Below are 23,518 nucleotides of genomic sequence, written 5' to 3' on the forward strand. Positions count from 1 at the left end.
GGGTCTTTTCCAGTGAGTCAACTCTTTACATCAGGTGGCCAAAATGTTGGAGCTTCAACTTCAGCATCAGTCCTTCCAATGAATATTCAGGGTTGATTTCCTTTAGCATTGACTGGTTTGATCTCCTTGCTGTTCAGGGGACTCTCAAGAGTCTTCTCCAGCACCACAATTCGAAAGCATCAGTTCTTGGCACTCAGCCTTCTTTATGGTCCAACTCACATCTGTACATAACTACTGGAAAAACCATAGCTTTCACTGTATGAAAGTAATGTCTTTGTTTTTTAATGCACTATCTGGGTTTGTCATAGCTTTCCTTTCAAGGAGCAAGTGTCTCTTAATTTCATGGCTGCAGTCACTGTCCTCAGTGATTTTGAAGCCCAAGAAAATAAAATCCGTCACTGGTTGCACTTTCCCCTCTTCTATCTGCCATGAAGTGATGGAACCAGATGCCATAATCTTAGCATTTTGAATGTTGATGAGGGTGAAAGAGGAGAGTGAAAAATCTGTCTTAAAACTCAAGGCAGGGCATAGTTATTATAATTAAAAGGGTTCAAGGAAGTCAAGTTAGTTACCTTCATCAGTGATCGCATCCTGACATTAAATTCTCCCTATCTGGAAAGTGTTCCATCTTTTTAAATCCTCACAAGTGAAAGAACTGTCTCCTCATTTCCAACAGTCCAAATCTGGTTGAGCCTAAGTTCCATGAAACAGCTATAGAATTGAGTAGGATTTAAGAGCGATCTGGCTACATAATCTGCTATCCATTTGATTGCCAGGATTAATATGGCTTCTCTGATTGCCAGTGGTTACAGAAAGTATCACCAAAACTTACTAATACCAAACATAAACAGCTCTGGATATTTTCTGTTTAGTGAATAAAATGTGCAAAAGTACATAGAGTTGATGAGCCCAGTCCTTTAAAATATTAAATGCATGATATACCTAACAAAGACTGGAAGGTAATGCCTTAAAAAATTTTACATGTGATTATTTGAGTGGAGAGACTGTAAGAAGCATCTCCTCACACTTTCTGGTATGTAACTAAAACACGTTTTATTTTAACAACTTGAAGTAATAGCCGTTTGTTAAAGAAGGTGGGCACAGCAGCCATGTGACGCCTCCCTCTGTCTGGCCTCCGCAGCTCACCATCTGCTACCTGGATATGCTGATGACCAGCGAGGAGCGCAGGAAGCAGCTGAGGGACCAGTACTGCTTTGACTGTGACTGTTTCCGATGTCAAACCCAGGACAAGGTATGTGGTATGCAACCAGCTTGAAACACCACCCAGGCAATATCCCCATGATTTTGCAGAGAACTCTGCTTTTATTTCCCATTAACCCAAAAGTAAATGACTCTCAGTGCATACTAGGAAACAAAGGTAAATAAAATAACTCATTGCACCGCATATATTTTATTTCCTGGAACTCTTACCAACCACCAGGCAACAAGCAGTTTAATCTCAGGTAACAATCTATGGAGTCTAGAAGGAATATGGGTATAAAACATGTAATTGAAAAGATGTTGGAGGCCAGAGTGCTATTAGAGCCTATAGCAAGAAGGCTAATTAAGATATGAGTGGTAACAGTTATTGCTCAGTAGTAAATACACCAAGTTTTATCTAGTTTTTATTTCTTTAAAGTTCCTCCTATAACCCTTTCTGCTGCAATACTTCATCAGATGGAGATTCCTTATCCAGCAACTTTTACTTTCTGAGAAATGAAGAGTCAAAATAAATGCCGTAAAGATAATAAATAAACTTTTCTCATATTACTCATATATTTTCCTGACACCGAACCTATTTACTGTTAGTTTGCACACAGCCACGTTGTCTAATGAACTCTTACTTTTGTCGAGTGTTTTATATTTGTTGGATTTCTTTTGTAATCATTATCTCATTTGAATTTAAGACTCATAAATTAGGAAACAGAACTCGGAAAGGTTCAGAGCTGTGCCTGTGGGATAGGATGAAGGGAAAGTGGTAGCGCCAAGTCTCAAACACCAATCTTTGGATAAACCTAGTGCTCCTTCCACTGTGTGACAACTACCTGTGGCTTCTGGTGCCCACATCAGGGGAGAAAGGTAGCTGCTGTCACTCCATGAGAAGAGACCATAAGCTCATTCTAAAGGTGCAGAAGTCAATGGTCATGATTGGTTTTTCATTAAAAATAGCTTATAGAGAGAAAGGTTCAAGAAGCAGGGGGCATATGTGTACCTATGGTTGATTCATGTTGTTGTATGGAAGAAACCAATACAGTATCATAAAACAGTTATCCTCCAATTAAAAAAACAGTTAATGGTAAGTTTTGCTAAATAGGATGTATCTTCTGAATGAAACACCATCTTGAATTAATGAAAACACTCTGATTAATTTGATCAGTCTGATACTTTAATTTGCCATAACCATGCCCATCATATAGTAAAAAAAAAAAAAGTATTAGTTTAAAAAAAAGCATAGATTATAGAAATAAATGAATGGAATGGGAAAAGTTGGATTCATTGCTGATAGCTCCCCAAGCTTCAGTCTAATTTAGTGTTTATGGTTTGCCATTCACAAGCATTCCAGAAATCAGAGATCCCCTGGAATTCCTCCTCAGAGTTTAACCTGGAATGGCTGGGAGCAAGCTAGCATCCCATCAGCATCCTTGGTTGGAGATGGGAAGGCTGTTGCACTTAGTGCCTCTTACCTGCCAGTTTGGAGAAGGGCATGGCAACCCACTCCAGTATTCTTGCCTGAAAATGCTATGGACTGAGGATCCTGGTGGGCTAGTCCATGGCATCTCAAGGAGTCGGACATGACTTAATGACTGTGCATGCAAGCCCACATGCCATCTATATGGCAGACCCTCTGTTGTTTTTTTGAGTGATTATTTGATTAAAACTCAGGTCATGTTCACTTTTGGCTTATTGTTATAGTTGAAATATGGGCTGAAATAATAGGAAAGAGTTTAGCTACAAATAACAGATAACCCAAAGAAAATGGGCTTTAGTAAGTGTAATATGTTTTTCTCAATAATTCTAGAGAAGCAGCCCAACATGAGAGCAGCTACTGGTAGGTCTCATCACAGACCCAGAATCCTTCTGTCTTCCTCCTTAGACAGCCCTAGCATAAGCTTTTGTCTTCATGGCCCCAGGATGATTGCTGCCCTCAAGCCCCAGTCATTGCATCCAAGCTCTATACAGGAAAAACAAGGGGCGATAAAAGGCAAAGAAAAAAGGGAAACTCTCCTGGGGATTTCCACCTGCATCTTATGGGTCAGAGCTGTGTCATATACTCCTGCAGCTGTAAAAGAGGTGAGGAAACAGAATTTTGGCTTTTCAGCCTTTATACCAGAAAAAGATAAGGGAGAAGAAGCTGTGAATAGCTTTTTGGTAGCTGATCTGTAGTGTCTATCGTATCCATTAAGACCATTTTCTTTACTCCTTTGAGTTCAAAGTTTGAGATAATATTAGCATTGTCCAGAAAAAGAGAATGAGCAGGGGGTATATGTGTGTTTGTGTGTGCACATGCATGCACACATGTAAAGAGACAGAGGTTGATTGATTGATTATCAGGATTTGCCTCATGTGATTGTGGGGACTGACCTGCAGTCGGCAGACAGGGGACCCAGGGTTGCTGATGGCATAAGTTATGGTCTGAAAGTTGGTAGGCTCAGTGATGCAAGAAAGCCAGTATTTCAGTTTGAGTCCAAAGGGGGGAAGAAATTGAAATCCTGACTACCTAGAAGGTAGTCAGGGAGAAGGAGTTTGCTCTTATTAGTGGTGGAGTCAGCCTTTCTGTGCTATTCAAGGCTTCAACTGATTGAGTGTGGCCCACCCACACCGGGGAGAACAATCGGCTTTAATAAGCCAATTTATCCACGTGTTAATCTCATCCAAAAACACTTTCATGGGCACGCCCAGAATAATGTCTGACTAAATGTCTGGGCACCCTGTGACCCAGTCAAGCTGACATGTAACTTTAACCATTATAAATATTGTGTTAGAGGTAGGCCAAACTGTATCATCAAAAAAGTACTGGAGGGCAGGAGGCGTGGCAGCATCTGGCTTTGGGAAGGCTGTTGGTGCACAGAAGCCCAAAGGCACCTGGCGCACAGCCGCCCCACCACCATCATGACACCCAAGGGGAGGGTCAGCTGCACCAAAGGGGTGGTGAATGGGGAGCCCAAGAGATGGGCAAGGTTGTCAGCTAAGCCTGTTCCTGAAAGCGTGGACATGAAGCCACAGAGGCAGCAGGAAAGGAAACTCTTCAGACCAAAAAGCGCACACAAAAGGGAAAACGGGAGCAGAGGGAAAACCGGCCAAAATGCCTAAGCAAGAAACTGAAGAAGATTTCCCTGTAGAAAATGGAGAAACTAAAAATGAAGCAAGTCTAGCCTCTGATGAAACAGGAGAGAAAAAAGCTGTCTGATTAATATCATCTGCTATGTCATATCAGTGGCCCCTGTCTCCCTTCTGGCATGACCCAGAGGAATATTTTTATCTAATATTTTGTAAATACAAGACTTTTAGAAGCTCTGGAGACATTTTTAAGAAGAGAATTCTACTTCCTTCCCTTTTTAAGTGTAAAGGGTTTAAAAAAAAATTTTTTTTTTTTCTGGAGCATAAGTTTCTGCTATACAATAAGGTGAATCAGCTATGTGTATACATATATCCCCCACTCGGGAGCCTCCCTCCCACCCCTCCCCCATCCCACCCCTCTGTCACACCCCTCTAGGTGATCACAGAGGACCAAGCAGAGCTCTCTGTGCTATACACCAGCTTCCCACTGCTGCTGCTGCTAAGTCGCTTCAGTCGTGTCCAACTCTGGGCAACCCCATAGACGTCAGCCCGCCGGGCTCCCCTTCCCTGGGATTCTCCAGGCAAGAACACTGGAGTGGGTTGCTGTTTCCTTCTCCAGTGCATGAAAGTGAAAAGTCAAAGTGAAGTCAGTCATGTGCGACTCTTAGCGACCCCACGGACCACAGCCTTCCAGGCTCCTCCATCCATGGGATTTTCCAGCCAAGAGTGCTGGAGTGGGGTGCCATTGCCTTCTCCGAGCTTCCCACTAGTTATCTATTTAACACGTGATAATGTATATATGTCAGTCCTACTCTCCCAATTTGTCCCTCCCTCCCCTTGCAAGGGCTTTTTAAGAGGTAAAAACATCTTCTGTTTTTTTTTATTTTTTTGGTACAACTAGAAAATAGTGGGATATTAAATAAGGAGGTTTTGATTGTCTTGAGTGACCACTTAATATACCATAGATGGGGATTACTTTTTATATCTTATGATACAAAGCATATTAGATGGCAGTTTGAAGTCAGTATATTTACTGTGTCTTGAACGTTTGAACTTCCATTCCTGTGTTGTTTTCAGTAGGATCATTTCCTAAAGAAAATCCCTTGTCTTGGTTGTCCCTGTCAGAATTGCATGCTAGCATCTTTGGCCATGGTAGTGCAGTTTCTGTAGTAACTTTGGTAATATACTGTGAAAGAAAGCTGAAAATTTTAATGTATAGTGTATATGATATTACGTTGTGAATTAGTGAAATTTACAATGTAGCAACTTAACAATATTTGAAGATACTGGTACTTAATATCCTATTAAGAAAAATTTGCCTTCAAATTTTAAGCTGGAAAGTCACCAGAATAACTGTTTAGGAAAGAATCACAATGACATGATTTTTCAGATTTTAAGAATTGTGTGCAAACTGAAATATCTGTGTACTGATCTTCAAAATAGTCAAGAAGATCTCTATTATTAAAAAAAAGCTTGACTTCTGTGCTAGATTCCAGTCCATTGTGTATCTATCTTGGGCAAGGCAGTCTTCCTCTCTGATTTTTTAACGTCATCATTTTCACGTTTATACAAGGGAGGAGTGGTATTAAGACTTGATCATCTTAAGGCCCCTTCTGGCTCTATTATAACTTATTTCTATGAAATGTTTCCTAGTGGAAGTGAGTAGAATATATATTTAGATGAGAATATATACTTGATTTCAATTAGTTCATCAGTTATATTTTCAAGTTTCTATTTGAGAATTTTGTTCTGTTTAGCAATATAAACATTCCTCTGAATTCTCTATACTGTTTATTTGATTTGAAAAATATAGAGGTGAATTCAATTTAGTGCATCCCCAAAAGAGCATACATTCAAAATTAGTTCAGTCAAAAATTATATTTATTTCAGTTCCTAGATTTAAAGTTTTCAAGCTTATTTTTCTGCTTTTCTTGGAACCTAGAAAATTCATCTCAACAGGTTTCTGCATCAAGTAATATTTATTATGTGCCTACGTCTGCGTGTTACTGGACTTGCCTGGTGTCGTGTTTCAGGAAGGCAAGAGGCCTTTTAATAGCAGGGGTAATTTGCATTTGTGAAGTTAGCTGTCATTTGTAATCAGCAACAACTTAATTTCTGGAAGAAATAAAACTTACCTTCTAGAGAAGGTTTTGGAATGATTTGGCTTGTGCAGGTCAAAATCCAAGGCAATAGAAACAGAACAGACTAAATGGAGTTGATTGTTTCCATAAGTTTGTGGATAGTACCTAGTATGCTTCCTTGGACGTCACGTGTTTTATTGCAAAAGAAAAAGCTATGTTTACTTTCCATGTCACTTTCTTTCCTAATACCTGTTACATATGATCTTCCTTTTAAAACACAGTGTCGATCTACTCACAGCCCTCTTGCCTCATTCCTAGATTATTGAAATAGCCCCTAAATGGTCACCTGACACTCACATTTCTTTCTCTTTCATCTGTCTTGTACCTGGTTTCAGAGTAAGTTTTCTGAAACAGCACTACTTCCATGCTTTATTCAGAACTTTAAAAAATATTTAGCATTACCTTTAGTCTTCAAGATAAACCTCAAACTCAGCACGGCATTCACTGTCCTCCAGGATCATGTCCCCAAAGTCCAGCCTACCGTGGTTTTTTTTTCTCTTTTCCTTTTCCCTCTCTTCTCTTCTTCAGTTATCTGATCTAACTTGTTTAATCTGATTATAACCTTCCCCCATCCAAAAGATTCTGAAGTGGCTTTCAGGCGCACGTGCGTACATGATACACATGTATGCAGTAATATATAGCTGCGTATGCCATACAACAGCGATACACTTTACATTGATTTGTAAAATAAGTGACAAAAAATCAGATAAAAGCAAGTTAGAACCCCGAATGCATCCCATATGAACCTGTAGAGTGACAAGAAATAAACTACAAATTTGCTCTGAATTTCTCAGCAGCCAAATATCTGTGTCCTGATCTTAAATAGCCAAGAAAATCTCAATTATTTAAGAAAAAAAAAGTGCTGGATTCCAGTCCATCCTGTATCTATGTTGCACAAGGCATTCAGCCTCTCTTGATTTTTTTCTATCATCTGTAATACAAGGAAGTTGTATTAAAACTAATTTCAGAGTGCACAGTAGCTGGAAGACTGGACACATACATGCTCCTCAGCTGAAGCAGTTTTTTTCCTGTCTCTGAGGCCCCTGCCACAGGTCCCACTGAGACGGAATGATCAATATCCTTGTCCAGACATCTGCAAAGATTTAAATAGCTGACTTTTATAATATTCTTCAGTGTGGCTGATTGACATAATTTCACATTATAGCCTAATCAAAGAAGTAAGGAAGGTGAAAATTTATGTAATCTAGGTTTTATCTTTCTAGCTTACTTCATTCCAAGAGTAAAACTTATAGAACTATATAGAAGAAAGTGAGGCTGCGTATCCTTCAAGTAATCCTTTTTTATTTCTTATAGTCTTTTAATTTAAAAAAAAATTATTAAAAGTTGAAGTGCCAGACCTGTAGTGAAAACCTTAGTACACGCTCTCTCCTGCTGCTCCCTAAGTCTTGCCCCTAGAGGTGCCCCATTTCAGCTTCTGGCATTTATTCTGTGTTTCTAAAACTAAAGCGCCCTTAAATCACACCCTGTTTTGCTATTGGGTTGGTTTAATGACTTTTTTATTTGCAGGATTTAAAATTTGCTTTTTATTCCCAATCTTCCAGTTTAGGTTTTATTTCTACTTGTTTCTGTTCTGCAATTTCTTATTCATGTCCAGTACGTGCTTCTCTGTTAGGTATCTATTTGCACATCCTAATCTTAAAGTCTTGGTCGTTCAGTTTATTTTCCTGGAGTGAAATCACATTCGGATTCTTGATTTTTTATTTTCGTTGAGTATCTGCCTTAGCCTTGCATTTCACTATGTGTTTTGGAATTCCGTGTGGCAGGCCCATTTTTAGTGGGACGTCTTCTTATTTTGTTCTCTTTTCTCCTTCTCTGCGCATCTGCCCTCTCATAGCTTTCTGCTTGCCTCCCTCAGGCCCCAGCTCAGAACCAGACTTCATGGTGTTTGTAAGTGTGGACCACAGTGATGTTGAGATTGCAGACCTGGTTACTAGGCGATAAGCATCTGACTCTGTACCCGGAGAGACTCTATGTGTCTTCTAGGCTTTCCACAGCCAACAGTTCCTGTAAATATTTATCCCCAGGAAACATGTCATCATCCTATATTTTTAGCCTCTTTTCATAACCAGGGAAGACCCACCCTTGCCTTTAAGCCCACCTTTCTTCTGTGAAGCACTTTTCTCTCTCTTAACCATTGGGCCAAACGCGTGTCTGTGACTGCCGGCTTCCAGACCTGAGGCGCTGGCTTTGGTTTTGCTGACTGCTCTGCATTTCTGTTACTGGTCCAGAAAAGATGTTGATCTTGTTTTTGAATTAATAAAGCCATTTTTGTTTCTCTTTTTATAGTTTACTTATCATTACTATCACTTTGGAGTAGAAGTGAGCACCTCCAAGTCTGAACTTACACCATCATGTTGGAAGCCTGCTATTCGCTTCTCATAGCTAAGAATTCAAGTCTTTGGCGGCAGAAGAAAATACGAGGATAAACAATGATCTAATTCTCCTGAGGGCTTCCAAACATGTGTGCACTTTTCCTGGTACCAGCCTGTCTGCGAAGCAGGGATCTGTGTCTTGTATCACTGGGCCTTCTATGGACAGAGAGTTGAGTAGAGTCATTCTGAAAGTGTATCCATTTCAAAAATAGTTTAATAGATGATTCTGTAGGGGGAACACCCTCAGAAACTCCTCATTCCCTGGTGCTACAGTTCTGAGTTCACTTGCTCTTATTTTCTTCTGTGGGGTTTCCCTGATGGTCTGCCATGCAGAAGACACAGGAGACGCAGGTTCAACCCCTGGGCTGGGAAGATGCCCTGGAGGAGGAAAACGGCAACCCACTCTAGTATTCTTGCCTGGAGAATCCCATGGACAGAGGAGCCTGGCGGGCTACAGTCCAAAGGGTCTCAAAGAGTCAGACACAACTGAGCGACTATGGACACACAATTTCTTCTATAGAAATAAAGCAATGTTAATAACTGTCTTTGGTAATCATTTCAGTTTCTTTTCAGAGAGTCTCTTTTCTTGGGTCCCTCGGAGGCCCTCCACAACAACCTCTGTGGGTTACAGAGCCCAGCGTCCCTTAGAGTCACGGCTACTGCTGGTGCCAGGCAAGCGCAGCCTTGGTGCCTGAATGTGCTGTGCTGTCCCTGCCCTGTCACTGCCAAACGGGGAAAACTGGGGAGAAGGGGCAGGCTTGACCCAAAGGGAGGAACAAGGATTGTCTGAAGAAGGACTTTAGGGTGTAGAGTTAAAGCTGTATTCAAAGGAAATGAAGGTTTTCTACCCAGGAAAAGGTCTTTATGGTAACTTGAGTCTATTTGAAATATGAGCAATTACTGAAAGGTCATTAGAAACCATATATATATATATATATATATATATATATATATATTTGGGGCCTTCTTCTATTTTGCTAAATTAATTGTAAGCAGAAATGCCTCATGGTCGGAATGATGAGCCCAGTCAGCTCTGAATTGTTTTATATTTCACGATTTAACAATCTAAGTAGAATGTGTTTCCTGTTTCTAAAGTTTTCATCATAACAGAATTACATTGTCTTCAGAAGATTAGCAAGATTTGGCAGGAAACTGAAGGAAAGAGACAAAGAGTGTGTTGTGCATGTGTGTGTGTGATAAGTTTTTAAGCAGTAAAACCTAACAGTACTATATGTTACCTGTCTTGTATCGCCAAACAACCAGAAGAATGGTTTTTCCAAACGTGGCTGTCATTAATGTTAAAGCAAGGAGAGGGGAGTTTATTGGCTTCCTAATCACCTAACCCCTCATGCAGTGTCACTCTGAGTGCCAGGGCAAGGCTTCTGGGCATGGCACGGTGAGCATAGCGGGCAGTGAAATACACACTGTAGTTGTGGTGTTAGCCCTGGGGTGTGCTGTTTCCATATCACAGGTCACAGCGCTGGTCACTGACTTCCCCCCAAGACCATATGGCTCCGGTTTATCCAAAAGCCCACCCCAAGGGTAAGAAGAGGGTCTCACCACAATTTTTGGTGACATGAATTCCATCTCACAACCTTTACAGTTATTGCATACAAGTTCTTTGCTCCGGGCTTTTGGTGTAGAAACAGCTCTGGCTTGGGGAACGGATTCAGTGGTGGCAGCTCCTGTGACAAGGAAGTATATACATACTTACATACTTACATACATACATACTTCTGTGTCCTGGGCACATTACCTCAGCCAACACATGGCACACGGGGTTCAAGGAGTGCTGCGGAGGGAGGTGGTGGTGGTGGTTTAGTCCCTAAGTCGCGTCTGACACTTTGCAACCCCATGGACCCTTGCAGGTTCCTCTGTCCATGGGGTCTCCCAGGCAAGAATACTGGAAGGTGTTGCCATTTTCTCCTCCCAGTGGATTTTCCCTACCCTGCATTAGCAGGTGGATTCTCTACTGCTGAGCCGACAGGGAAGCCCTAGAGGGAGGCACTCTTCCTCAAAGAATATAATCATCATAATCTTGTCTGCTCAAGCTTGGGGGCTCTTACTGTGTGCCGGGCATGATTATATACCTCCTCTCACTTAATCTCCATCATCTTATAAGAGGGTGGTTGCTCTTCTTCACGCTTTGCAGATGCAGTAACTTCAGGAGCTACATTCTTAATTGCTCCACTATATTGTCTCTGTAGTTTCATGAATAGTATATACATTTTCCCTCTCTTAGTTTTTAAATATGGGAGTATGATTTGTATCCATTAAAATTCACTCTTTTTACTGCACAGTTCTGAGTTTTGACAAATACATGCCATTTGCCTCACCACAACTACCCTGATAGAGATCAATCCCATCACCGCCCCCCCACCCCGCCGCCCAGATTCCCCTATAACTGCTTTAAAGTCAGCCTCCACCTCCACCTCCAGCCCCTGCTAACCCCTGACCTCCTGTCACTATAGCTTAACCTTTTCCAGAATGTCATATAAATTGATCTACAGCCATTTGATTCTGTCTTCCTTCATTTAGAATGATGCATTTGATACTCAGCCATGTGATGTTTACATGCATGTAAGTTATAATCTCAGTATTTGGTTTCTTTTTATTGTCAAGTTGTGTTCTATTATGTGCCTGTCCCACAGTTCATCTATTCACCAACTGAAGGGTGTTTGGGTTCTTTTCCAATTGTTGGTGGTTATCAATGAAGCCACTTTAAACACTCATATAAAGGAGATCAGTCCTGGTTATTCTTTGGAAGGAATGATGCTAAAGCTGAAGCACCAGTACTTTGGCCACCTCATGCGGAGAGTTGACTCATTAGAAAAGACTCTGATGCTGGGAGGGACTTGGGGCAGGAGGAGAAGGGGACAACCGAGGATGAGATGGCTGGATGGCATCACTGACTCGATGGACGTGAGTCTGAGTGAACTCCGGGATTTGGTGATGGACAGGGAGGCCTGGCGTGCTGCGATTCATGGGGTCGCAGAGAGTCGGACACGACTAAGTGACTGAACTGAACTGATATAGGTTTTTGTGTGAATATAAATTTTCATTTCATTTGGGTAAATATCTAGGAGTAGGATTGCTGGGTTGTACAGTAAATACATGCTAAACTATATAAGAAATTGCCAACCTGTTTTTTAAAGTAGCTGTACCAGTTTGAATTTCCCACCATCAATGAATGCAAGTTCCATTTTACTTCACTTCCTTGCCAGCACTTGATTTTATCAGTTTTGTTTTTAATCATTCAAATAGACGTATAGTTAATATCACTTTCTGGCTTTAATTTGCATTTTTTAATGGCTAATGGGGCTTCCCAGGTGGCACTAGTGGTAAAGAACCCACCTAATACAGGCAACATAAGATATGTGGGTTCAATCCCTGGGTTGGGGAAGGGCATGACAACCCACTCCAGTATTCTTGCCTGGAGAAACCCCCATGGACAGACTAATGATTTATTATTTTCATGTGCTTATTTGCCATCTATATAACTTATTTGGTGATTTACTTGTTCAAATCTTTTGCCCATGTTAAAAGTTAGGTATTTTCTTCTTGAGTTTTGAGAGTCCTTTATCCTGCATCCAAGTCTTTTATTAGATACATGTTTCAGAAAACTTTTGTCCTTGTCTGTGGCATGTCTTTTCATTCTCTTGAAAGAGTATTTTGAAGGGTGGAGGTTTTTAATTTTACTGTCATTCAGTTTTATTCTGTTTCTTTAACAAAGCTGTCTTCTGATGGTCTATCTAAGAAATCTTTGCCTAACCCAAGAGAATAAAGATTTTTCTATGTCTTCTATTAGAAATTTTATAGTCTGAGGCTTGATCCATTTTTTAGTTAATTTCTATATGTAGTACAAGGTTTGTTTATTTCTTAATTAATTTTTTGGCAAATGGATGCCCCATTATTCCAGTAGCATTTGTTGAATCAATATCTTACGTAACAATAGTATATCGTAGGAAGAGTGCAGTGTTAGATACAGGAGTAGTTGAGTTCTAGTCCTGGAATACCTACTCGGAACACTGGTGCCGCTAGCCAGAGATCAAATCTGAATGTTGGGGAGCAGGGCAGTTGACTGTACATGCTTTAGAGGCGTGCAGAGTCTCCTGCCTCCTAACCGTTGGGATGTTGGCAGGTTTCCCTGTGATAGTCCCTAGTTTTTCCTTTTGTAAGATGAGAATAATCCATATCTGGCAAAGCTGCTTGGAGGGTTCAATTAGATAATGTGAATCTAGCTCAGGAGGTGGTATTTCCTCAGTGATGGTGGCTATTATTGTTATTGAGTGTAGTCTGAGGAAAGAGTCTAAATGGAAAGTTGTAGGAATTACAGCATCCGCCGTTCCCATCATTTGCTGATCAGATTCCCCGAATTGCTCACCTAATCTTCTTGACAGCTTTTGAGGTCTTCCTGCTCCAATTTTTAGTCATGTTTGCTTGCTTCCTTCCCTTTTTTTGTTCCTAATGCCTTCTGTTTGGCTCTAGTGATCCCTGTGTTGTGGTGATTAGTACTTTTCACTCTTGTATTCACCCTGTGATACCCACCTCCTCAACCCCCGCCTGGGCGCTCCCTCCTGAGAAGGGAGCTGACCTGTGTCCAGACTGAGGCATCTCACGACCCTTCATCACATGTGACCCTGTTCATTCCCACATTTCCTGACGAGGCTCACACTGAAGGGTGTGTGTTTGGGCTGTATATAGGGATGTGAGGTATGTGTGGGGAGGAGAGTAGGGAGGGGGCTGTCTGAATGAGTGGGAAGACAGCAAAGACAGCAGGAGTGACCCCGGCCAGAGTGACCTGCAGGCCATTCCTCCCCTTCCTCCCAGATCCCTGGACAAAGCAGATGTCATCCTGGACTCTTTCCTCAAGTTCCCTCCCAGAGGAGATGCTGCTGCTTTTAGGATTTAGCACACAGGAATTCTTCTCCCTTTCTGAGTGTGACTATACTTGGAATCTTTTGCCCACAATGAAACAGAAATCATGGAACTCCATGGGAATGGAGGCCAGACAAGACTTCCCTTGCCACTGATTTCTCACTGCAGTGCGGAGGAGTGTCTCCCATACTCCCTCAGCCCTGAGCCTGAGAATAGGCCTCCTCAGCAGTCACAGCAGCCCAGGGCTCCAGAGTGAGTGAGACCAGCTCGCTCTGCAGGGCAATGGGCAGCAGAGGGTTGTGCCTAAAACCTGCAGCTGGCTTAGCAGTGACAAGAGGAAGGATATCCCTGCAGTCAGGAGTGGGAAGATGGGGTATTCTCATTCCTTCAAATGGCATAATCTGTCATTGTGTGGAAACTAAGAGAATATGATGCCACTCAGAAATAACTTTTATTTATTTAATTTCCAAAGTACATTTTTCCCCTCCATATCTATTTGCTGGGCACAAGAGCAGACTTGAAGGCTAAGACTTTTTATCCACGGTACCTGCCCAAAGCCCTTGAAATATGATGTGCTTGACTTCCCAAACTTTTGGAATCCTGTGGGTCTCTGTCACACAAACTTCCACTGACATCTCACCATGGTGCTGTGGGAATAAGCAGACTAAATAGTGAATTTCACGATAACTCCTTGGGGCTCACTATTTGTGTAGTTATAGATAGGTAAAGAATCTGCCTGCAGTGTGGGAGACCTGGGTTTGATTTCTGGGTCAGAAAGATCCCCTGAAGAAGGGAATAGCAACCCATTCCAGTATTCTTGCCTGGAGAACCCCATGGACAGAGGAGCCTGGTGGGCTACTGTCCATGAAGTCACAGAGTCGGACACAACTGAGCAGCTAAGCAGCAGGCCCCTGCAGCAACACCACCTCCATGAAGGGATGAAGCCGGGAAATTGTTGTCATTGGTGAGTCCAGGAGAATGTGTGGTGCGGCTCTGTGAGTTGTGGATGGGGGCTACCAACTGTGGTTCCACTTTCTTAGTCCCTTGCTTTGAGAAGTAGCTCTAGGGCTCCAGGTAAATACGGCATATTGTCTGTGTGTCTGCATTTGTCCACACTCTTACCCCAAAACCTGCTGAAATGGTGGTAAGATTGGGCTCTTCCTACGTATTGTTGAGTGCATACTTTCAGAGCCTTAAAGATCGGCACAAGAAAGCATGCTTTTTACTTAGATCCATAAACAAATATCACAAGAGGCTAGTGATATGTCGGAAGGTATCAGTTCAGTTTGAATAGGCATCTGCTTCAATACCTTCCTTTTACGGAGAGTCAAAGTGACCTGGACAGTGAGTGATGTTAGAGAGTCAGGACCAGAAAACCCAGGGATGCTAACTCTGGGGCGATGCTCTTTTGATGAGGCACTGTGGGTAGTGCACCTGGGCATGGGGGCAAAGATAAAGGTTAAAAGAGTAAGTTGGCTAGAAGTTCCCCCTTGACTGTTTTTCTTGCAAGATCACTTCCATTTGTTCACTCACCTTGAAGTACTCAAAATAATATCTTTACCCAATTTCTCATCTCCTTTGGATGACAGAACTCTCGAAATAAAAACAGAAAATGTATATGTTTTAGATTGTTTTTGTATTGTTTAGATAGATTGTTTTACCACTGGATAACTTAGTGTATTCTAATTGTAATGTCTGTCCAAGACCAAGAACTAATGTTCACTAATGCTTCCACTAACCACCCAGGAAGATGAGATTAGGTTGAGCCTGTAAAGAGAGTAAACCACTAGCTGCTAGTGGTGCATCTGAGGAACCCAGACACACTCTGCAACAAGGACTGTGATTTCCAAGAAGTCTTTTCTATTCCAAGCCTGAGCATTAATTCTTAGGAAATCAGGCTTCTGGTATTGCTTAGGACTTGGGAGTGGACTTGTCTCCTTTTTTGCTTATCTCTCATTCACAGTCACCATTTATCGCCAATCTTTCAGCAAACCTGCCTGAGTGTTTACTTCCCTCCTTCCTTTTCTCCCCCCTTTCTTTCTTCCTTTCCCAAGTATTTAATGAAGTAAGACTTGTAATACACCAACTATGGTAATCCTAAGAGAAAAGGACCTCCCCTTTCTGCACATTCTAGTGTGGACACAGACATCAGATACACAGTCTGTCAGTACAGCAGTTATCATAATGGAAGCCTATTTTAAGTGCAGTGGGAACAAAGGAAAGGAAAAAAAATAACCCTGCACGGTCAGAGAAGACTTCACATTGACCTGAGATATAAAGGTTGTAAGGTGTTTTCAGTGAGGCAGGTTCAGAGGGAGCATTCCACACTGAGGGCACACCCTGGGAAATGTCCTGGAGGTTTGGAGAGTATAGTGTGTCATCGTTGTTCAGTTGCCAAGTCGTGTCTGACTCTTTGCGACCCCATGGACTGCAGCACGCCAGGCCTCTCTGTCCCTCACCGTCTCCTGGAGTTTGCCAAGTTCATGTCCATTAAATTAGTGATGCCATACAACCATCTCATCCTGTCGTCCCCTTCTCCTCCTGCCCTCAATCTTTCCCAGCGTCAGAATCTTTTCCAATGAGTCAGTTCTTCTCATCAGGTGGCCAAAGTATTGGAGCTTCAGCCTGAGCATCAGTCTTTCCAATGACTGTTCAGGGTTGATTTCCTTGAGAATTGACTCGTTTGATCTCCTGTCCAAGAGATTTCTCTAGAGTCCTCTCTAGCATCACAGTTTGAAAGCATCAGTTCCTTTGCACTCTGCCTTTTCTAAGGTCCAACTCTCACATCTGTATCGGGAAACTGCATATTGTTCAGTCTTCCTAGAGGATAAAGGTTGGTAAGGGTAGTGACTGGGGGCAAGGGGAGGGGTAAGCCAGGCAAAGAGTTTGGATTTTCATTACAGAGTGATGGGAAGCCATTAAAGAAAGTGCAGGTTGGCTTTTGACCAGCAGCAGTCAGGAAAAATATAATCGTGTGTATAGAAATAAAAAAGTCAGAAACTATTCTACAAAGGAGAATCAGAAACTTTCAAAACAGGTGAGGAAATTAGTGAGGTTCTGAAACTATTACATCCAGAAGGGTTTTTTGAAAGCTGCTGTTGCATGTTTGTGATGGTGTTACTGAGTCAAACTCATCTGCTTGCTGCACAACAGGCCAATAATTGGGTGATGAGGTGTTAAGGCAAGAATAATGACTTTATTCGGAAAACTGGGTGTCCAACAGGATGGTGGACTAGAGTCTTAGAGTACCCTTTTAAGGGGTCTGGATGCTAGTTCCTTGTACGCAACAGAAGGGGAGGAGGTGAGGAAGTAAAGTAAAAAGGCCTTAAATCCTGCAAAATATCTCTCAATTCGGCCAGCCTCTGGGAAGGGATGTGTTAATTTCTTCTTTCCTGAAGCCATTCACAGCTGGGCAGGGTCAGGGTGTTTCCTTGTGATCCCAACAAGGGTACTTTGGTGTAACATTCAGGCAGAAAGGCCATTTTGTATGCTTACAGCTACAGACAGCATCTTTTTAGTGAGTATAGTAACAAAAGCAAGGGAAAGCCAAGGTTAAAGTAAAAGAACCAGATCCAATATGGAGTCAGATTTTGTTCTTCCCTGCCTTTTTCCCTCCCCACCAACCCAGAGAATGAGATGTCATTGGGTGCAGTTAATATCAGGGGATATGGCAGTTGGTCTATTTCAGATACTCATCTGCTTACAGGCTGTTTCTGGGTGCTTCAGTTAAAGACTAGCATGTGTACCAATTGTGCTGAGTATTAGTTGCTGAGGAGAGGGTGTGATGGTTCTCTGAACTAGAACTGTACTTCCCGGTAATTAGGATATTGTATTGCTTCAGATGCAGACATCAGCATGTCTGCTGTTCTCCTTCAACATTTATTGCCTAGTTGTTTTTCAGACCCTGAGAACTCTTAAAAAGTAAAGAAACATGTGAGCTTCTGTCTCTCCATTTTTGATATATAAATTGAACCCTGAAATTGTTAAAGCATTGATAATTCTTTCCTGTCCATGAAATTAAAATTTGAAAGCTGCAGCTAAGGGCTCATAAAAACAGTTGTCTCCACATTTGTCATTAAAGCCTTTTATGCAATAAATTTGCGTATCCTTAATTTAGAATCATCTTTTTTTTTTCAGAATTTAGTCAACGTTTGCGTTTTTTTCAGTGCCTCCTTATGCTAATTTCTTTATTTATTGTGCTTCTCAAAATGAAACACAGAAAGCAGCAGCCAATTAATAAATTATGTTTTCTGCAAATGAAATAAAGACATGTTAATCATTTCTAAACAATTAGGCCGCATTCAACATGGAGAGTTCCTCAGTGGGAATGGTACACCCTTCAGAAGACGAGAAAAACTCCCCGAATTTGACATCGTGTCAGTGAATATCTACCTTTTTACAACTGTGTCTTGTTATGAATAAGGTCAATGAAAGTCGTGGTAAGAACTGTGCAGACTAACCGCCTTAATTACATAGCATTGCCTTTCAAGCTCAACAAAAGGCCCAGGGCAGCTCTCTTCTGAAGCTGGAAGTCACCATGTCCAGTAGCCATAACTTAAAAAGGGACAAGGAGAACCTCCCATGTCCTCAGAGAAGCAGAAGTGCTGTAGAAAAATAAGATTCTAAGGGCACATAAGGGAACAGGACTCTTTAGCCTGCAGGGGAAGGGGCAGGACTGCATCCAGGCAGGGCGACCTGGAGTTTTCAGTGGTAACTAAGCCTGGGGAAACAGACTTCAATTGCAAGTGTTTGGATTAGGCAGGGCTCTCCTGGTGGCTCAGTGGTAAAGAACCTGCCTGGCAGTGCAGGAGACAAGGGTTTGATCCCTGGGTGGGGAAAATCCCCTGGAGTAAGAAATGGCAACCCATTCCAGTACTCTTGCCTGGGAAATCCTGTGGACAGAGAAGCCTGGAGGGCTACAGTCCATGGGGTTGCAAAGAGTTGGACACAGCTGAGCGACTAAACAGCAACAACAGTGACCTTTGGATTAGATGTACTGACCTTCCGAACTTTTTTTAAAGACATGATGGTGTTTCCCCTCAAGGGGATCTTCTAAGAACAAAATCTTTCCCATCTGTCTCTTGCTTGGCTTCCCAAGAAGCTTACCATTCTTTAAGTTCTGGAACCTATTTGACTCTAATAGTTCCCTGGATAAGTGAGATTGGGTGGACAGGGGAGGATTTTTTTTTTTAAATCACACATTCTGCCAGTAAAGAAAAGACTTTTTAAAAATCACCCACTGTGGGTTTGGGTCATTTCACCTTTATCTACTCATCCGCATGACATATGTGTTCAGCAAGCATTTGCTGAGTGCCTGCCATGTACTCCAAGGCCTAAAAGAAGACCCTGTTAACTGAAGCTCCCAGAAAGCAGGCCAGAAATAGGCAAGAATGAAAAGAGGGTTAAGCCTATTCGATTGATGCCTGGATTCTTACTGTTTTGGGCCATCTGTGTGTATTGCGATCTCCAGTTGGTTTCCAGGGATAAAGATGTTGAGAGGTCAGAAAGAAGCAGTCCTCCAGGCTTCCCTGGTGGTCCAGTCATGAAGAATTCTCCTACCAATGCAAGGGACACAGGTTCAATTCCAGCTCCTGGAAGATCCCACGTGCCACAGGGCAGCTAAGCCTGTGTGCCACAACTACTGTGCTCACGCTCTGGAGCCCAGGACCTGCAACTACTGAGCCCACGTGCACCTAGAGCCCAGGCTCAGCAATGAAAGAAGCCACTGCATATTGATATTTGACAGAAAACAACAAAATTCTATAAAGAAACTATCCTTCGATTAAAACAAATTAATTTTTTTTAAAGTCACTGCAGTGAAAAGCCTATCCATCACAACTAGAGAGTAGTCCTGCTCACTGTGACTAGAGAAAGCAGCAAGAAAGACCGAGCACAGCCAAAAATAAAATTAAACAAATAAACAAGGAAATGAGGCAGTCCTCCTCCCTGGCCCTTCAGGATCAGCACACAAAAAGAAGCAAATTAGTAAACAGGGAAATAGAGTTTACTTCTGTACCTCAGTCCCAATATTTTTGTTTGTTTTGTTCTGTTTTTTTTTAAGCATGAAAGTAAAAGTGGCTCAGTCTTGTCTGACTGCTTGTGACCCCATGGACTATATAGTCCATGGAATTCTCCAGGCCAGAATAGTGGAGTGGGTGGCCTATCCCTTCTCCAGTGGATCTTCCCGATCCAGGAATTGAACCAGGTCTCCCACACTGCAGGTGGATTCTTTGTCAGCTGAGCTATCAGGGAAGCCCCTTTTAAGCATGATAGAGTGGCAATAGACGGGGTGGGGCGGGTGGGGGGGAGCTTAAAAATGAAAGGCAGTAGACCGTTTTGTTCTTACCCCAGAAAAAGTGGAAGATAGCAAAATTATCACAGAGTGTCTTGGGTTTCAGACTTTTCTTTGGGTGGTTTCAGGGCTTGAACAAGACAAGTTCAAGTTTATTTCAAGTGCACCCCTTAGTCTTTGTGCTGGGAGCCTGCTTCAGATGTTATCTGGATTTTTCTGAGGTAACCAAATACTATTTTACAGTCGGGAAGAAATAAACTGTTGCCGTAATGCTGTTGGTTTAGCATCTAGGTATCAGGGTTGTACTTAGTGAGGAGCAGATGGATTTTTGATGTTATTAACAAAGCTTTTAGGGATTGTCTATGCCCTTTCCGCATTTGTCATTTCAGAACTTAAAGACTGAATGGACAGGTTTAAATGTAAAATCACTGATATTGTCCACTAAGGACAGTGACCGACTATCAGTTTCTCTCTGGAACAATCCCAGCGCCGCTGTGTTAGCAATTAGAGAAGCTTAGTCTTCTCTTTCTGTAAAATATAAATGCTTGAAAACAGTTTGCCTACGTAAGTCCGTCTGTTGACTGAGCTTTTCATGCTGCCGTAAGCTCATCCCAATAATTTTTACCCAGGAAAATTACTACTCTTCACCATCCAGCCTTTCAATTAAGTGTGCTTTGCTATGAGACATAGCATTTAGATTTTTATTAATTTAAACATTTTGTGTCAACAGAAGGTAGATCATTATTAACTGGTACAGTGTGGCGTTTCACAAAATACATACGTGTCATAGAAAAGTAATTAACTTCCTCATTCTATTGCTGAACAGATGTGTATCTGAATAAGAACGGGGCCCCAGGGTGCGCTGGCACATTTATTTATTTATTTTAAGTTATTAAATTGTTGACTCAGAGACGTCACTGCAGGTTTTCCAAACTTTGTTCTCTTTTCCATTGCTACCTCCCACCTCCCTTCCCCCATTAAAAATAGGTTTAGAGCAATCACCCAAAATGATCAATTCATTTTTGGCTTATTATAGTCACTGCAAGCTATAGATGGGTTCTCTTTCACATGAGATAAGGGTCTGATGACTAAGAGAGCTGAGAATACAGAGGATATATGGGGACTTTTGTTGCAAGCGTGCAGAAGGTTTAGTGGCAGCTGTTTGAGGCAGCCGGGGGCTGGGTTAATCAACCTGACCGGTTTTCACTTGCCAGCACGCCAGAGTGAGGCCAGTCCAGACCGTGTGACCACACCAGCTCCCTGTCACTTCTTTCTTTCCCTCCAGTAGCAGCTCTGATACTCTAAGGATGTCTTCTGCTCCATTCTCTCCTACCTGGACTGCTTGCTGAAGGGGTGTGCTAAGTGGTCTGCCTCTTGCTACCTGCGGCTCCAGAAATTATTTTCTGTGCAGAAACCAGAGGGGTGTTTTTCAGGAGGGACTTCTCACCCACACACCATTCACTGGAAGGAGAGATGGAGTGATCCTGGTGAGGTCACCATGTGGCCTCTGCTGCTCACCGTTCTAATTTCAACCCCTTGGCAGGGACTTACCAAGCTCTTTGCTGTCTGGGATCCTTGCACATGGCTTGCCTGTGCTTGAATCAGTCATCTGTGTCTCTGTGCCTCCCCAGCTCTTTCTTCAGCATTCTTCAGCTCAGCCTCCCTTCCTCGGAGAGGCAGCCTTGACTCCTCTGTGAAATAAGGTGCCTCCTTCCATGTTATTCCCTGATGCCTCTCTATCTCCATTAGAGCATCGTTACTAAATATCATTATTGTTTGTAGTTGCCTGTGTGCTCACTTATTAAGAAAGTCAGAAGGACTTTATCAGTCTTGTTTTCCGTGGTGTCCTCAATGCCTAGCACACTGCTGCCATAGTTAAAACTGATCATAACAAATTTGGGTTGCATGAATGAATTGGTCAAAAAATACTGCTATTTGCCTACTATTAAGTTCTATAGGATATGCCAAGTAACTGCATTACTAGAAGCTTTGAAATGACTTTTGCTTGTAAAACAACTTTATAATAGTATAAATGATGGGCTTCAGGAAGGAATATTCTCACCTAATTTTCCTCCAAAACTTTCTAGGTTGGCACATGACCTATCCCAGTTCCCAACACCAAGGCTGACAAACCTGCATGTAAACCACCCAGAAAGACTGAGTGCATTGTTCCAGGGACCTAGTCATGAGACCCCCTGTCTGAGCCCCTTGCATACTGTCCTCTCAGAAAGCACACATTTCCAGCGTACGTGAAACTAGACTTTATTCACACAGGGTGGTGTGTACCAAGATAAGTGATATTTCTAAGCTGCTCAGGAGCATCAGGAAACGGCAGCCACTCCAGTATTCTTGCCTGGGAAATCCCATGAAAAAGGAGCCTGGTGGGCTATAGTCTGTGGGGTTGCAAAGAGTCAGACATGACTTACAACCACAGGAGCATAAATATTATTCACATTACCCTGTTGGATATCTTTGTTTTTTTTATAATTAACACAGTGTAAGAGAGTAGTTTCATAGAGACCTGTAAGCCCAGGACTAGGAAGGATCTTAAAGGCCCTGCCCAACCAGGGCAGGAACCTCTTTGGGGTTATTCCTGCTGGTGGATATAGAACTCAGGGTGAACCCATTTTTGGTGGAGATCTTAGCACACTCAGTGTCTTCGGGTAGACCGTTTCACTCTCAGGCAACTGTGATTATCAAATTAATTAACCTCATGAATTCAAACTTGTCTTTTTAAACTTACATCAGAGTTCCAGTTCTGCTTGGTGGAGCATGTGCAAGTGTGCGTGTGTGCTAAATCGATTCAGTTGTGTCTGACGTCATGGACTGTAGCCTAGCAGGCTACCCTGTCAACGGGATTCTCTAGGTGAGAACACTGAAGTGGGTTGCCACACCCTCCTACAGGGGATCTTCCTTACCCAGGGATCCAACCCACGTCTCTTACGTCTCCTGCATTGGGAAAAGGGTTCTTTACCGCTAGTGCTATGAAGAGAGTAAATAGCATCCTTACTCCACCCATCAGAATATTGGAGGCAGATGGAGTAGTGCAGGGGGCTTTCCTGGTGGCTCAGCTAGTAAAGAATCCACCTTCAATGCAGGAGACCCTGGTTCCATCCCTGGGTCGGGAAGATCCCCTGGAGGAGGGCATGGTAACCCACTCCAGTATTCTAGCCTGGAGAATCCCTTGGACAGAGGAGCCTGGTGGGCCACAGGACTAAGCACAGCACAGGGTAGCACAGAGCACTCAGGCCATCAGTTAAACAACCCGAAGATCAGTTCCATCTCCATTACTTTCTAGCTACTTGAACTTGAAGACGTCACTTCATCTTTCTCAGCTGCAGTCTTCTTATCTATAAATTAGGGGCTGATTGGTGTTTACCTTGTACCTTCTTGAAATGATTAAATGAGGTAAAGCACTTAAAGTAACTAGTTCAATGTATCTCAATACATGTTGTTATCATTTTTTCCCCTGCAGCTAGCCAGATCTCTGAAATTCAGCCTTATCTGTAAAATAACGAAAGGAATTCCTACCAATG

The 23,518-nt window shown here is 42.4% G+C and overlaps 1 protein-coding gene across 5 annotated transcripts in view; it reads left to right on the forward strand.

Annotated features, from left to right (window-relative positions):
* SMYD3 (SET and MYND domain containing 3) overlaps window positions 1-23,518 on the forward strand; it is a 770,036-nt gene that overhangs the window by 612,064 nt on the left and 134,454 nt on the right. For all 5 annotated transcript variants that reach the window (XM_027976324.3, XM_060396390.1, XM_042257173.2 and 2 more), the window contains one exon: window positions 1,142-1,252. In XM_027976324.3, the coding sequence (XP_027832125.2) occupies window positions 1,142-1,252 (111 nt within the window). The remainder of the gene's footprint in view (window positions 1-1,141; window positions 1,253-23,518) is intronic.

This window comes from Ovis aries, chromosome 12, assembly GCF_016772045.2.
Source record: "Ovis aries strain OAR_USU_Benz2616 breed Rambouillet chromosome 12, ARS-UI_Ramb_v3.0, whole genome shotgun sequence".
Classification (NCBI taxonomy): domain Eukaryota; kingdom Metazoa; phylum Chordata; class Mammalia; order Artiodactyla; family Bovidae; genus Ovis; species Ovis aries.